This window comes from Herpailurus yagouaroundi, unplaced genomic scaffold (assembly GCF_014898765.1).
Source record: "Herpailurus yagouaroundi ecotype Mexico unplaced genomic scaffold, PumYag 139, whole genome shotgun sequence".
NCBI lineage: Eukaryota > Metazoa > Chordata > Mammalia > Carnivora > Felidae > Herpailurus > Herpailurus yagouaroundi.
Window position 1 is genome coordinate 33,842,830 of NW_024412394.1, and position 16,330 is coordinate 33,859,159.

General features: G+C 33.7%; 1 protein-coding gene across 50 annotated transcripts in view; it reads left to right on the forward strand.

Moving 5' to 3' along the window:
• The window catches only part of RIMS1 (regulating synaptic membrane exocytosis 1), a 494,117-nt gene that overhangs the window by 295,331 nt on the left and 182,456 nt on the right, over positions 1–16,330 (forward strand). For 7 of the 50 annotated variants that reach the window (XM_040473936.1, XM_040473925.1, XM_040473942.1 and 4 more), the window contains exon 1: positions 9,941–9,971. The exons of 39 other annotated variants lie outside the window; for them this stretch is intronic. In XM_040473936.1, coding sequence (XP_040329870.1) covers positions 9,941–9,971 — 31 coding nt within the window. Of the gene's footprint in view, positions 1–827; positions 883–9,940; positions 9,972–16,330 lie in introns of those variants that run through there. 4 more of the 50 variants (XM_040473934.1, XM_040473940.1, XM_040473929.1 and 1 more) reach the window with 1 other exon arrangement.

The following is a 16,330-nucleotide window of genomic DNA, read 5'->3' on the forward strand; positions in this document are numbered from 1 at the left end:
GACAAAGCCTATTTGGAGTTGTCTTTTGCCCCCTGGAGTTGAGCCACTATTAGCTCTAGGCTGGATATACAGGAACACTTTTGTCTGTGTTCTCAATAATCACTCCTGTACTCCTGGTTTATGCCTCCTGGTGCCAGTTGTTGTCATTGGACTGAGTAAGATCTCTCAGGGAAACTGCAGGGGAAATGATCTGTTACACAGAGCGTGGCAGAACCATTGCCAGTGATTGATAATGGGACCAGATCATTTCAGGTGAGTTTTCTGTGGCCCACAAGCCAGCAAGACTTGACTTTGTTATCTTAGTCCATGAATATCTCAGTGCAATGTCACTGGGGGGATAATAGGAGGAGCTCTTCAAGCATATGCCCGAGTCTTTTCTCCTGTGCTAGTTTTAAGGGACCACAGCATTTTGTTTCATTTCGTGTCTCTGCCTACAGGAAGGTAACATCTTCTGTGCATTGTTTCAGGAAATGGTTAATTATGGACCTACCAGAGCTTTGGTGTTTGCTACAGTGGAAACCTCTTTCGTATAGCAGAGAACACTATAGATTAATGCGGTAATCAATGAGAATCTGTACACTGCAGAGATCTGTTTTGATGACAGCAGCACTTATGGCCTTGTTTAGTGTCACCGTTGTATAATGTTGGACACTGCAGGATTTTTTTGGTTTTGATTTAGAATGCAAGGACCATAGGGAATTTTATTTAAAATGTCTTTTGCATTTTTTGTGGATTTTTTATTGTGTTGTGGATTTGCTGCTTTTGCTAGCTAGAATTTAGTGATTTGATGCCAGTAGCATTTATTTAACCACTCCTATGCTGCTGTTATGTTTGCTGGGTTTCTGCAGTTTCTACTACTTCATACGTTGCACTCAGGAACAGGTAAACTAAGCTATATTAATCTTATACATAAATGTAAAATTAATGGAATATATTGTTTAATTATCCCAAGAGTAAGATATTAAAATGCTTCATGTAGATTTTATAAATATAGAATAAGGAATAGTTTACTTTTAACACGGCAGTTACACAAATGTATCATCATTTTAGAATACAATGGTGATCATCGAGTTGCATTATATGAAGTTATTTTCATGTTTCATGTTTTAAATGACTATCTGAAGTGTACGTTAAATTATCTAAATTTAGTATTTAACTTTCAGCTTGATATATATATAACTTTCAACTTTATATGTATATAATATACAGTTCATTCAGAAAGTATATATTTTCCATTTCTGATTGCCTAAGGGCAGTTGTTTTTCCTGTTTACTTAATTTCACTAAAATTAGAAAGCTTCAGAACTTAATCTTCTTAAAAATAGAAAGATACCAGTTTCTGTATAGATTGTTATTTTGAAGTGTTTAGACAAAGGCTGCCAAGGCCTGGTTTCTCTTGGTCGACAGTCCTGAATTTTAGAGCACAGCATGGATTGCCAGTGTTTCTGTGACATTAAGCTGTGGACTAAAAGGAGAACTGTCCAGATAAAGGGAAAGAAAGCCCAGAGAGAAAGAAGGAAAGGAAAATACAGTCTTTTGGGTCAGAGATTTGGATGTGTGACCTTGGGGCGACAGAGTTAACTAACCCCTCCTGGCCCTTGTTTCCATTCTGCCAGTTTGAAAAAAGACTACTGTTATCGGTGGGAGAAAAACAATGTTTTTCAGGTCCTCAGGATCGTCTGATGATGATTTCTGTGTATAAAAAGACATTGTTACTAAATTTTTAAAAGTATACATTTTTCTTAATACAGGGAGGGAATAGAGCTTTTTTTTTTTTTTTTTTTTTTTTTTCTTTTCAGTGTTTTAGCAGCTGAGGCTTTTCGGAAGGGAGATTATGACTCTTTTAAATTAAACTGGTAAATCTGTTGGCTTCATTGTTACTATTTTGCCAAATTGGCATTGGGCAGGTTTGAAGTGTCCTGAGGGCACTTGCTGTTAGACTGTAGTCCTTTGGTGGGGGTGGTGGTGGAGGGAGGAAAGAGGCATCTCGAGTTGTGCAGCAGCAGGATAAGGTCCTGGATGCAGAGGCACTGGGGCTCTCTGAAAGCCTGCCAGGGACACGAGCTCTCCTGGCTACTCCTCTGCTCCCTCTCAGGTACAGCAAGTACTGCTGAGAGCAGCTAAGGAAAGCGCCTGCATGCTCTTCCCAGCTGATGACTTTCAGGAGGTCCACTTTGTGCTGAGGACAAGCTTAAAATCCAAGAGATCAGAGGCAAATGGAAAAGAAGCAACCAGGCACCTTCTGCTTGCAAAAGTATGAATCATATTGCTGTCTGTCAAATTCTAGTTAACATTCGTGACAAATTAAACCTGTTCTTTCTAGAGGATAGAGGATTTTATCGTAAACTGAGGCATGTACTTGCAGAGTGGCTGTTGTTGCTACTTGATAAAGATCATGAATTTCATGTTCATGGTCATACTTACTGTGTCTTCTTAATGATAGACATCCACTAATTTGAGAGGAAGACTGAAGCAGTGACGGTTCATGCTGCCATACATTTGCATCTGAGAGATGAGAGGAAAATAATGTGATTGATTTCTCTATCTAGCTCTGGGGAACCAGTTTATTTGCGCTTATAGTTTCTACAAATATATGTATGAGGGGAATAACTTCATTAGTGAAGTGATTATCATACAGAAGGTTGCCCACTCAGTTCTCTTCAAACTTTGTGATACTCTTCGTTATTAACCCATGGTTAAAAAGCTCTTCAGGAGAAGGAGATACTTTCATTTGGAAGCATTGTCTGTGAATGGCCCTTAGGAATATTATGTTACAGAAGTGATGGAAGTCATTTGGAAAACAAAGACAAAATTAATCTCTGTGAACAGCAAGTATATATTCCGAGTAATTCTGGAGTGTTGTGGAGAAAAAAAATTTCTTTACCATTCATAATTCTTCTAGCTTATCCAATAATTAAAGTGACATGAGACAGATTAACAGGAGAAAAAATAAAACAAAAAATAAAGTTTAATTACATGTGCCTGAGACCCAATAATGAGACTGAGACCTAGAGAAATGTCCAAAGCAGGCAATTTTTATACCTTTTAGACAATTTTTTCCCTAGATGAAATGCTTTTTATTTTTAGATCAATCAAAAACATATTATAAAAACCCTTTAATATACAAACTTCAATCACAACAGCAACCATGTAGCAATGAGGGGATGGGACATGGTGGGAGCATGTCAGGGGGAGGGTTGGTTTCTGGGGTCCCTACTCCTTCCTGTGCCTGCAGTCACTCTGTGACCTGTGGCCTGTGAGAGCATGTCTTAACAGAGGGCAAATCAAAGCAGCCCCAGAGACAGAGAGGCCTTGATGGTGACACTGAGACAGACTGAGCACAGCAGGCCCCTTCAAGATGCCATCTTCCCACTGAGGTGGCCTCCAGGGAAAGCCAGATCCAATTAGGAGGTAACAAGGTGACTGGGAGGAGAGTCAAAAATAAATGAAATAAATATTTCTTCTTCTCAATTTTCTAAGGCCATGAAGATTAGAAAGTGGCATGTTCAATATAAAAATATAGAAACCAGTGAAGAATTACTAATTATATATAGTAATATTAATAATCAAAAAGATTATTACTCTATTCAGCTTCACACCAATAAATGGGAGGCTAGTGGAATGGGTTTAGATTTTGGATAGCCAGCTTCAAGTAGGCCATCTTTTGTCTTTAAGAAGGTAATTGTCATATAATGAGTTGGTCAATTCATTGTAGAAACACAACCAAAAAATTTAAATGCCTAGTTTCTGTAAACCTTCCTAGTTTCAAGGAAGGTTTTATGTGAGCTGTGGGTTTTAAAGACCAGGAGGATAAATTTCTTATTCTGAAAAACTGTAAATATTGAACAAATTGCAAAGCTGACTTCAGTAATGCGGGGATATTGGTTGTAACAGTTGTGGGCTCTGACAAACATAGTTTCAATAGTATAATATCTGTCAGATATTTTAGACTTATTAATAGCTTTTGAACTTTTATGTGGTAACAAGAAACTGTTAGCCTTGCAATGTTTGTTTGTTTGTTTGTTTTACCATCTTTAAAGAATGCTTAGCCCTTGAAGCTTATTCTTAACTTCTAAGCAAGTCCAAATTGGAACGATTGTTTTATCCACTTTGAAGTTTCACTTTAATTCCGAGATTATGTTTTCTAATAGTTTATTTAGATTACACAAAGTTTTTTTTCTATATTTTCTTTTTTAGTCAATGTCTTCAAAGTTGTTTAAGACACTCATCAGGAAAGAGATATTAGCACATCTGTATATAGTATTTCCTTTGTCTATTGATATGAAAGTCTTTTCAAATATATGATTCATTAACGTCCTGAAAGCTCATAAAAGTGCTTTCTGAGATGAATTTCTTTGCTCTCTGCTTGTAATCATAAACTTCATTTTCTTTGAGTATGGTTTCTTGATTTCCTAAGTGTCTAGCTTAAATAGGGTTCTTAATGAAAGCATACTGCTGAGGCTGAGGACCTGCAAGAGAAGATAATTCTGGAAACTAAAGGTAAAGCACCAAGGCAATATAGAAGTGTCCCCAGTCTGAGTCACCCCTTCATCCAGACATTTTAACCATTTGTTAGTAATTTGGAGAGCGATCATGGGCCCATCAGAGAAATAAAGGAAGCAGTGGACTCTCACAGAAATATACTTACTGCACAGAAAATTTTATTTATATTTTAAAGAGTATACGGATCCCCTAAACTAATTGTGGATCATATAAAAGGGTTCACATAACTCAGGTTATAAAGTTTGCCTTAAAGATCATAAAAACAAAATGCTTTATACCACATCCTGTGGTAGAAAAAGTTTTGCCCTACATGAAGTTAAGCCATTTTGCTTCAGTGGTTAGTAAATAAACCCAAAACTCACTTCAAAATGTTCTTGCTTAAGAACACTTCGTTATCATTTGAAATTTTCATGTTATTCCACATTATACTGAAAAATCCACCCAATCCTGACTTTGCAAAAGGTATATAAATGATTAGATACACTGATATGAGTAAAGAGACTAGAAATGACAGACAATTCAGATACAACATAGAGTGCTTTCATATTCAGATGAATAGGGGACTGTACTTTAATAGGGACGCACATTATTTCATCTGTACCTGAAGGGCTTAGCTAGGGTTGTTTCTGTTCAGAATAGCTTAACCGAGACTAGATTTTTTTCTGACATTAGGCTTCCTTGACAAATATGTTGTGATTCCCTGACTTCAGAGGCTAGTCTTGCTCTAGATCAAGCATTTAGTTATTGAGATCTCTATGTAAGGCTTCTTTTAGTCTATGAAATTTTATTGTAATGAGAGCTATTCATTGAAGACAAGAAGGTAATGGAAAAAATGAGCACAGAATAAGAGCCTCCAAAATATCTATTTAATCTGAGAGACTTTTAGAGTGTTGGTAAGAAACCTATGGTTTATAATGAAGAGAAGGATATCTGTCTGTGGAATTTTAGCTTGAAGCTGTCCCTTTTGAGTTTGCTGTACAGAGTCTTGGACATACCATCTTTACTCTCCACATTTGCCTAGGCTGGTTTATAAAGCTAAATTGAAATGGGTACAGTTTTCATGCCTGTGAACTAAGTGCACATCTAGATGTTTGACCTAAAATATGATGCATGATAATTACACCGAACAAAGATTATAGTAGGCCCAAAGATCTGGAGTGTGTGTGTGCATGTGTGTAATTTTTTGTCATCAAAACTATTAGTGTATCACTTTGGAAAACAAATGGAACTATAAAAATTCTTAGTAATACATGAAATTATAAAGTCTAGCAAGACGTTGTCTTTTCATTGTTTTTATCCTTTTCAACAGTAAAAAATGCAAATAGCCAGGCTGGTGTAATATAGTTTCTCATTTGAAAAATGAATTTTTAGTCATTAGAATACAGTTGCAACAGTTTTCTAAATCTATTGAAATATCTATAAACATCAATAAAATATATATCAAACATCAATAATAAGAATTTTATACCTAAAACTAAACGCTACTTACAGTCTTACCATATAGAAAGTGAGGTTGAGTTTAGGGGATGCGAATTGACTGGTTCTTTCCTTTTTCAAATGGAGATGAGTGTTTAATTTGAGTTAAAGTATATATAAAATAAATATGCCTTTATATTGTGGGAAAGACTAGGATAAACTATAATTTGTTTTCTTAATATTGGAGATATTATAATCACACTAATAATTTGATATTTCTCATGGTTTTCATCCATTTCTTCGGTTCATTTTTGCTGTGATCAGTAAGACAGTCTAAAATTTGGGTTGATATATATGGAAATCAGATGCAGTATAATGATCTTGAGTTGGTAAAATCATTGGAATTATTTGATCAATCTTAAATGTACTCATATTTATTAGGAGAAAATATTTAAAGATATTTACTATCTTTTTAAAAAATGTTAATTTTTGAGATAGAGTGCAAGCAGGGAGAGGCAGAGAGAGAAAGAGAGAGAATCCCAAGCACAGAGCCCTATGCAGGCTCAAACTAATGAACTGTGAGATCATGACCTGAGCCAAACTCAAGAGCTGGACACTTAACCAACTGAGTCATCCAGGCACCCCAACAATATTTACTATCTTTGTAAATGATATCACTATGTCTTACTTAGGAAAGATTTGTTACAGATTTATAAAATTTGTATCAGAAAATACATGTGAAAAATCATTATTCTTAATTAACAGTGTTGAAGTAACAATTTGATCTTTTTCATAAAAGAGTTCAAAGAATAATGTAAATTTTCAGATTTAATGTCACTGAAAATTTTAAATATCAGTGCAAATAGTGGTATTCAATTTCAGTTTTTTTCACCAAATAGTTATAAATTCACAGTTTAATTCAGTTACACTATCATCCCCTAGACAAGTTTTGTTGGCTTTGCTCTTACTTAAAAAAGCATTAATTTTGATTAAGAATATTTAGAAGACATTTAAACCACTCTGTGTGTAGGAATTTTTACAAAGAACAATTAACTCTGTATTTCCCATTTTTTGTACTTCATTCACAAAATGTCAAGAAATAGAACATTCAAAGGGAGAAAATAAGAACTAACATTTATTATGTATTGAAACCTTACTTTAATACACCATAAAACTAAAGCAGTATTTGATAAATAGTTAATACATGTCTGTTTTTGTTGCTTTTATGAGTAATGATTTAATTTTGGAATGGTGAAAACTCATTCTCAATAGCTGAGTTTTCCTATATGCAAAACGTTTGCCAACCAGCTTGTTGTTATTGATGTTACTTGTTTACATTATTTTAATTAAAATCTTTTTGATCAGTATTGTATATTAATCTATCATTTTTTGTTTTAAATAAACCAGGAACACTGAAAAGGATATTTCATCCTGTTTTCTTTAAAGTTTATATGCCATAAAGTAATTTTTTTTGGTCCGTTAACATAATGGATATTGTTATCAGGTTGCCCCTTAGTATAGCTATGTTCATCGTGCTACTCAGGTATCACAGCATTGAGGGCATGTATACCCTTCACCAATTTGTTTGATTTTTTTTTCCCTTGTCCCTTTTTTTGATTACCCTGCCCCTTTCCTTGTGAATTCTTACTACTGTCAGTGTGCTTTTCCTTGTGGACAATATGCATCTTCAGTGGTCCTGTGGAGTTGAATAACAGAGAAACTCTTAGGATTGTGACTGTAAAATTAGTGGGTTTTTGGAGGAATAAAGTCTAGGAACTCAGATTTGTGATGTTATTTACTTATTGATTTATTTGCTAGATGAGAAGCCTTTTTTTTTTTTTTCACTTGCTTTCCATTCTTTGCAAGATTTCCAAATTGGTAATTTGCTGAGATAATGTCCTATTTCCTGAATTCTGCTGTTCAAGCTGTGGATAAACTAACACCTGTACATCAGTTGTATTTTAGTTACATTGTTTCTCATTGAATCAAAGGTATTTTGAGATTAATGGGTGGAAAATTCTGTATTTAATGAAAACAGTTATAATAAATATATTAAAATATGTTTTGTGCATATTCATTTAATTTTATTTCAATTCCTGCTTTAAAGTCTACCCTAATACCAAAAGTGACTTAAGGTACCTACCAAAATGTAAAAATAGAGCCACATGAAATAAGTTAAAAATGTGTAGAAAAGATTGGTGAGGAAAAATAAGGGTAGAAAATTCGGCTGCAGATTTAACCATAAACATTCTAACATACATGCTTCGAGAAAAGTGACATCAGTTACAAAACTTCAGCTTCCATTACATAAAAATAAACCAGTTAAGTGCACACTAATTTTTCCTGATAGTGACACCAGAGAGAAGTTTCTTTTGTGTAGTTTCACAGAAAAGATAATCATCATCAGAGCATGATCCTTGTGAGTGACATCATCACCATGATCTCTATAGTCGTATGTTCAGGGATAATGTATGGAAGGAATTGTGGAGGCAGTGAGGGGAAAGGGACTGTATAGAAATGTAGTGTATTCCAGGTGCATGGTTGTGTGATGTTCTGGAGTAATTCAGAGTTAGATTGTAGAATATCTAAGTTGATTTACTGCATATCCTTCACAAAGACCTCTGTAGATACTATTGCTTTAAGCTAAAAGATTTCAAAAACACTGGAGAAACATTGTATTCCTAAATATATTCCCTCTGAAGTGCACTTGGGAGTAGTTCAGTGCAGCTGGGTAATTGTGGAAATTGTGGATTGAAACAGCCAGGCGCATGGGACATGGGATTGCCTTGCATTCCTGAATAGAAGGCCACCCCGTTCTTCTCAGGAGAGCATCTGTGACCCAGCCAAGAAACTATGTTGGGCCCTTTAAGTCTTTTTAAAGTAACAACTTCTGTTATGAAAATGTTATCTAAAATGAAGCTATTTTGGAAACAAAATTTTAGACTCGTTTATCCAACCCTTTAATATTTAGAAACTCTGGAAGAGAAGTCCTTTCTTGAGTCAGTAGGTTAATCTTTGACCAATTTTAACTTAGTTTGCTTTATAAAAATAAGTGTAGACGTGATCTAAATCCATTGTGAATATTGCTCCTTCCTTCTGTGCTTTTTCTTTCCTGATTTATCTTCCATCATATGGAATTGGAGTATGGTTGAAAGCTTTATATAGCTTGACCACTTTTGTACTGTGGCAGAGATTTAGACAGTGACCTTGTGCTGCTTTCCTGTGGCTATAATTTGAAGGTTTATGAATATGGATACTTAACATTTTTCTCTAGAATACTGTTGAGGCATAAAATGTTCTCCAAATTTCTATGTCTAATGATTTCCCACTGCCAACAAAGGAATATCCAACTTAAAAAGAAAAGTCTTTTAATATATCTATAAATTGTTTGAGTAGCCAACATAAAAACAAGCAAATAAAAAAGAAAGAAAGGGAAAAACCCTAATTTTTACAGTAACTTTCTTTGATAGCGCTCTGGGTTTAAAACATGTTTATATTACCAAAAATGTTTGCTAAGAGTATATTTATTTTCTACTATTTTATAGCTTATTACATATTTTTAAATGATAAGCAATATCAGTCCCCCATAAGTACTTCCATTTTGTTCTGTATACCCTTAGAATTCACCTTTATCATCATTTGGCTATTATTATTGTTATTTATATCACTAAAATCATGATAATGTGTCTCCATATTTTTTTATTTCCATGTCTTTGGGATGTAGGGGCAGATAGAAGTTGACATTCCAGAATTATTATTGCAAACTAATATTGTTTTATTAGTGTTGCCTGGGTGTGAGGTCTGGATAAAAACTAACATTTTCCTTTATCAAATATAGTTACATCTAGAGTGCTTTCTTGTAATGTCTCTGCTGTGAACTTGCCCAGCACTACAATTTCTTAAACCTGTGGTTAACATCCAGTCCCCAAACAATGAAAACATATAAACCCCGATTTTTTCCACAGGGTTTCCTGGCTGGTTATTCCGAGGCTTTGCACGTGACAACCTGTTCTCCCACGTGAATGGAATACTCAGTGTCAATGTGGAAGCCTGGTCAGTTGGAAAGTTGCAGTAAAATATTTCCCTCTTGTGTGCAGCACTTCCAAAATTATTATTTATGAAGAATCATTGTGTTGGAAGAAAGAAAATAGTTTCCCTAAGATTGTTAATTTTGTGCTTTGCTATCCAGGGTACTTTACTATTATATACTTAGGTTCTACGAAAGACATTTCTCAGTCGTTAGGCTTCAAACCATATTTACATCCTCTCTAAACTATTGTATGTAGGCATCTTTTTGCCTTAACCTCAATCAATGACCTTAGAATTTTCTTTAGATACATTGTTACTGTCATTTAATACAGATAATAAATACAGTCTATCTGCATTTCCTGAAGACCATAAACATTATTCTAAGGCACAAAGGTGTGTGTGTGTGAGTATGTGTGTGTGGTTTTATCTTGTTGTTCAAAACTCTCAGGAATTTTAATTTATTGACTTCTGAGTCCTGCAACATCAGGTCAGTGCAGAGATAAAGAATAAGGATGTCATTGAGCATCATGGTGTTTTGGAAGTGTTTCCGAACCCTGAAGCTTCATGTAGTCTCAAAAATCTAAGTGTATATACTTCAAAACTAGGAAAAATTAAGCTCATGAGCAGTGTTAACTATCTCAAATAGCTTTTTATTTCTCAATATCCTTTAGCCTACTTAAAGTAATACAAAATCTTCTGTGCTTTTCCAAAACCCCATCATCCAGGGTGACCCTAATGCATATTTAAACTTAGTTATTTTCTAGATGATTTGGCTAGGAAGAATATAAACTGAAAAAAGAATCTTAGGAAGTTAGGATGCTTGTACTAAATAATTTTTAAAGTATAAAGTAAGCTGGTTTTAAGAAGACATTTTCAAGGGTATCTTGAGTCATCAAGAAAAATGTAAAAAGGGATATAATAGCCTACTTGTTTCATGATACAGAACAATTCAGTCACAAATATTTTGCTGATACATGTATATTTTATTCTCCCACATAAAAATATGATCAAAGAAGAAATGATGAAATATTTATTTTTACATTAAGGATACATTGTACATTCTGATCATATTAATTACTTCACAGTCCAAATATTTTTAGTTAGAGATTAATCTGTATACTTAATTTATAGATCACCTGACTGTACTATAAAAACAACCATTTTCTTAATACCTTAGGCTTCCCTTGGCTTTATGGAAATTAAACAGGAAGTTTTATGTTACTTTTTCTGTATATGATGGCTCTTTTCCTCATTCTTTAGCAATTGGGATTAAAGAAATATTCACACATTCTGAACACTTGAGCATCCATTTGCACCAGGCCGATTAATCATTTCTGTAAACAAAATGACTTTAACGTTTTTCTAAGCCTATTTCAAAGTACATTTTGCAAATATTACTGATTTTATATATATATTTTATTTATGATAGCTAATTAATTATAAATGTGATCTCTAACACCATGATTTCATATTCCTAATTTCAGTTGTGTAGTTACATAATAAAATCATTTCTAAAGTCCTTTGTAATTAGCAGAGTTAACATATCTCATTTAATCCCCATGAAACTTTTGCAAGAAAGTGGCATTGTCTCCATTTTATAGAGAAGGACAAGGTCTATAGAGATGAAGGGATATTATCAGGAATGTGGCAGAGTAAGGAATAGAGTCATCGGTCTGTAACATCAAGTACATGCTCTTTTCGCATAATAGCTGGTTTTTATGTTTTATAAGAAACAACGTAAATTATTAGTTTCAGATAAGATATAATGCTATTAATAGAGGAATGAAGATAGAGTGAGGTTCTCTGATTGTTTTCTTTTTTTTTTTTAATTTTTTTTTTAACGTTTATTTATTTTTGAGACCGAAAGAGACAGAGCATGAACGGGGGAGGGGCAGAGAGAGAGGGAGACACAGAATCGGAAGCAGGCTCCAGGCTCTGAGTCATCAGCCCAGAGCCCGACGCGGGGCTCAAACTCACGGACCGCGAGATCGTGACCTGAGCTGAAGTCGGACACTTAACCGACTGAGCCACCCAGGCGCCCCTCTGATTAAGTTTTCAATAAGTAAACCATGGGGGCAGTTTCTTAATTTTTACCTGGCATTAGAATTGACAGAAGGGCTTATCAGTATTATTGTTGGAAAGACTTTTTAGTGTCTATTTTTACACTCTAATAAACAACTTGCATTTCTGTGGTGCTTTATAGATTGTAAAGCAATTTCATGTGCTTCACCTCAGGCTACCCTTGAAAGAACAATGGAATGCTATAGGAGTTACCTCTGAAGTTGAGGGATTATCTGAATGACTGAGCTCAGAGCTCAACCAGAGTGTTCATTCTGAGTTCCACATTATTGCTTTGTAGAATTGTGTGGCAATACGGTTGATGTTCCATTAGTTCTCAAATTCACACAAAAATACGCATAATAACCAGAGAAGTATCAGCTCCACCAAATATGTTAGTGAAATTCTAGATCAGGTATAAGCCTATATTCCCGTGCCCTAAAAGTATTAAACAAAGATGGCACCATGGGCCCTTACACAAATATCTTACCTTTCACTGGATGTAGTTCAACTCTGGAGGCTCTATTGAGTATAAATGTTTCTGAATACAAGCATCTTTGGCACCTCATTAACTTAACAAATAATAACAAATTAACTTAACAAAGAAAATTTGCATTTCCTTGAACCATAAAATTTATACACCCGAGAGAGAATGGTATTGTTGGTTCTGATAGAAGCAGAGCTCATTGTTAACAAAGGGGAATTTTGAAAGTGAAATTTCTAACAAGCATTTAGAGAACAGCCACTCTAGTGAATCTGTACAGACTGGAATAATGTAAGTCTTCTAGCAAATGGCACCTTGTTTGTGTGTGTGTGTCCTGGACCAAAACCAGAAATTGGAATTTATGTTGCTTAGAATTTTTGAAGAGGTTCTTGTGAAGACCAGTGGTTTGGGAATGCCTCTGGCCCTGCCTCAAGCTTTATTGCTCAAGGCACACAAATCTCTGTTCCTTAATTGTACAGTATTTGCTGTCAGATTGTGTAGTGTATATTTTGAATAAAATCACCAAAAAGTATTTGAGGAACAATGTTTTTACTATCCTAGGAACTTAGACTGTCAGTAATTCTGTAGTGAATGATAATTTACTGATTTTGCTTACACATGGTATTTATATTTATTTTTAGACTTTAATATTTCACTGATTATATGATTAATGATTGAATTTAGCAAGTATATCTTCCCATTTTATTTTAATGCCTGGATTCTAAGACCTATTAAATAATATTTGTTTCTTATCCATGACTGCTAATTTAACTTAAGTGAAATTAGGCTTTGTAGGATTTTGCTGTATAGCAAATTATTGCTTATTTATTTCAAAGTTCATTCCACTATTATTTTTAATTTAGAAGTGGGAGCAGACACACTTGCCTTTTGTCGGCATGGGACTATCTGAAATAGGTTTCTAAAATAAGAAGAAATTATTTCAAAATGGTATTTTCATTATATTAATCAGAAGTTAAGATTTTTATCTCAGTTCTTAGGCTTTGGATTTTAATTCCTATCTATGAAAAGAATGCCCTTGTAAAATATTTAAGTGATTTCAAATGTATAACATTTTTATCACATTATAACCAAAGCAATATTTATTAACTCATGTGTGTTGACCATGGTACTCAGTATGAAAAATACCCTACTTTGTCTTAAATTAAAAACTCATTCTTAGAACTTGAGTGGTTTTTGTGTGCACTGCATACATTCAACAAATATATTTTTTGCCCAGTATTTTAATTTGTCTATGTGCTATGCTATAATAAAATATATTAGGATTTATTTAATTTTACTTAGTCCCAACACACATCCTACTATAGAGAATAAACAAAAATAAAAGAGGAGAATATTTTAAGAGGTATAGGAAATCTCTGGGAAGGATGATTCTACCGATTTTTGGTCTGTGAATTTTATAATTTCTTTGGATAACAACAATCTGTACTATATAGGAAGAATAATTTTCTTTGAGATGACAGGTAACATAGTTAAGGATATGTATTTGGAATTGTGCAGTTACTGTGAGTCAATCTTTGAATCAGTTTGAGTGCCATCTTTCAACACCATCATTATAATGAGGTTAAAAATATGCTGTATGTTTCTTATGGAAATAGAAAAGAATTCCAAATTTTCTAATACATGACAGCTTTGATGTATATAACCTTTCTTTTGCTACCTACACATTAGATACACATTCTACCTGGTCAAGTGTAATTATCATGTGAATTGTTAGATATTTATTTTGTAAATCAGAGTTATGGTTTTCCTTTTACAATGTTAATATACACAATTATGCATCTATATGATGTAGAAAGCATTTTTGTTCAAATGACTTTGATTCGTCTTATTGGAATCCACTGTGCTTTGACATTAAATATCACAAGATACAGAATTTTAAATCATAGAGGTGCATATTTATACATTGTTATATCCTCTAATGGTAGTAACCTGTGTTAGGAAAAGCTGGTTCTCTTTACAGAAGGTTCAGGAGTCATTTAGCTGACTTTCATTTGTGCAATGAAAGTTGTGTGCTTACTTATTAATTACTTTTTCACAAGAGATGGGATAAAATTTTGTTTTTAAAGTTTTAACAAAAAATAATACTCAAAATTATAACACATTATTGAATTTTAGCTGTTTATGAACTTGAGCCATTTCAGTAGACTGATATATTCCCTGGATCTAAATTAATGATAATAGTGCATTTGTTCTTTTATAGTTATATTGAATATTGGAACCAAAATGATTTTGTATCAGGTCTTTAAGCAAATACCATGAGTTTATCATTTTGTAGCTATGCTACTTGGAAATCAATCTCTTTAATCACCTATTAGAAAGATAATCAAGGAAAATGTTTTATATTAATGAAATACTAGATTCTGAATATTTTAGGAGGAGGTTTTGGTGAGTGTTGCTTAGTCCATTAATAATAGAGAAATATGACTTATAAATACAAATTACGGTACTTAAAAATTCAATAATATCTTTAAAATTTAGTAATATACATGGAAAGAAGAACAAATAAGTTTAAAACTACATATTTAGATTTTAGAATTTATTTCTCATAAGTCTTTAAGCAAAAATATTATATTTTAATGGGCGATAATGACATTTGTGATAAGAAAACTGTTAGAAACTATTCAGGATGTGAAAAAGTGTAATTATACATTAAAATATATACAAATATTGTATGCTAAAATATTGAATGTCTTTTAGATTTTCATTTAATAGAAATTTTTAGTAGACATCAACACTATGTATGACCAAAATTATCCTATTTTAAACAAATTAAATTAGACTCTCCATTTAAGATCATAATTATACAAAGCTTATAGATGATAGGATACCATTGCTTGAAAGCAACGTTTTTATACTAAAGTGTGCTTGGTATCATCACCAAACGTACCAGAAACATCAGCTTTTGGTTCTTTGCATATAAAGACCAATTTCTACACAGGAAATATTAATCAGATATGTAGATCTAGATTTACTTATGACAAGGTGAGTGAAGCACAGGGTCGAAACACCGTATGAGGAATTGAAGCATGAGCCAGAGAAAGATCCCAAGGAGTGTAGTTTTTAAGATCTAAGTAATTGAAGGATATAAAAAAACTTTGTTCCCTTGAAGTTTTAAAATGGGTTGGATTTTGCCATTGTTTTAACCTCAACGACTTTCAAAGCAGTCCAACTTTCAACTTAATGACTAATTTTCTTCTTTAAACCCCGTAAATATTGTGTTCTGTTAATTTGTCACAGTATTTCAGATTGAGTCAGCATTTAAGGAGTCATCAGTCTTTCTTACTCCTAAGTATATGAAATTTTAGGGAAAAAGTTTTATGAGTTATAATAATCTTTTGAATGATATTTTTAGTTACTACTTAATAATAATTGCAATTTTATTTTTTTATTTTATTTTTTTTTAATTTTTTTTTCAACGTTTATTTATTTTTGGGACAGAGAGAGACAGAGCATGAATGGGGGAGGGGCAGAGAGAGAGGGAGACACAGAATCGGAAACAGGCTCCAGGCTCTGAGCCATCAGCCCAGAGCCCGACGCGGGGCTCGAACTCACGGACCGAGAGATCGTGACCTGGCTGAAGTCGGACGCTTAACCGACTGCGCCACCCAGGCGCCCTGCAATTTTATTATTATTATACGTAGTTTTTCTTTCAAGGGAACAGTGTCATAATACTAAAGACAAAAGCAACTTTAAGAATAAGTAAGTAGGCAGGGATGGGCAAAATGTGTGAAGGGAAGTAAGAGATTCAGGCTTCCAGTTATGGAATGAGTCAGTCATGGGAATAAGTACAGGGAGTATAGTCAGTGGTATTATAATAGCA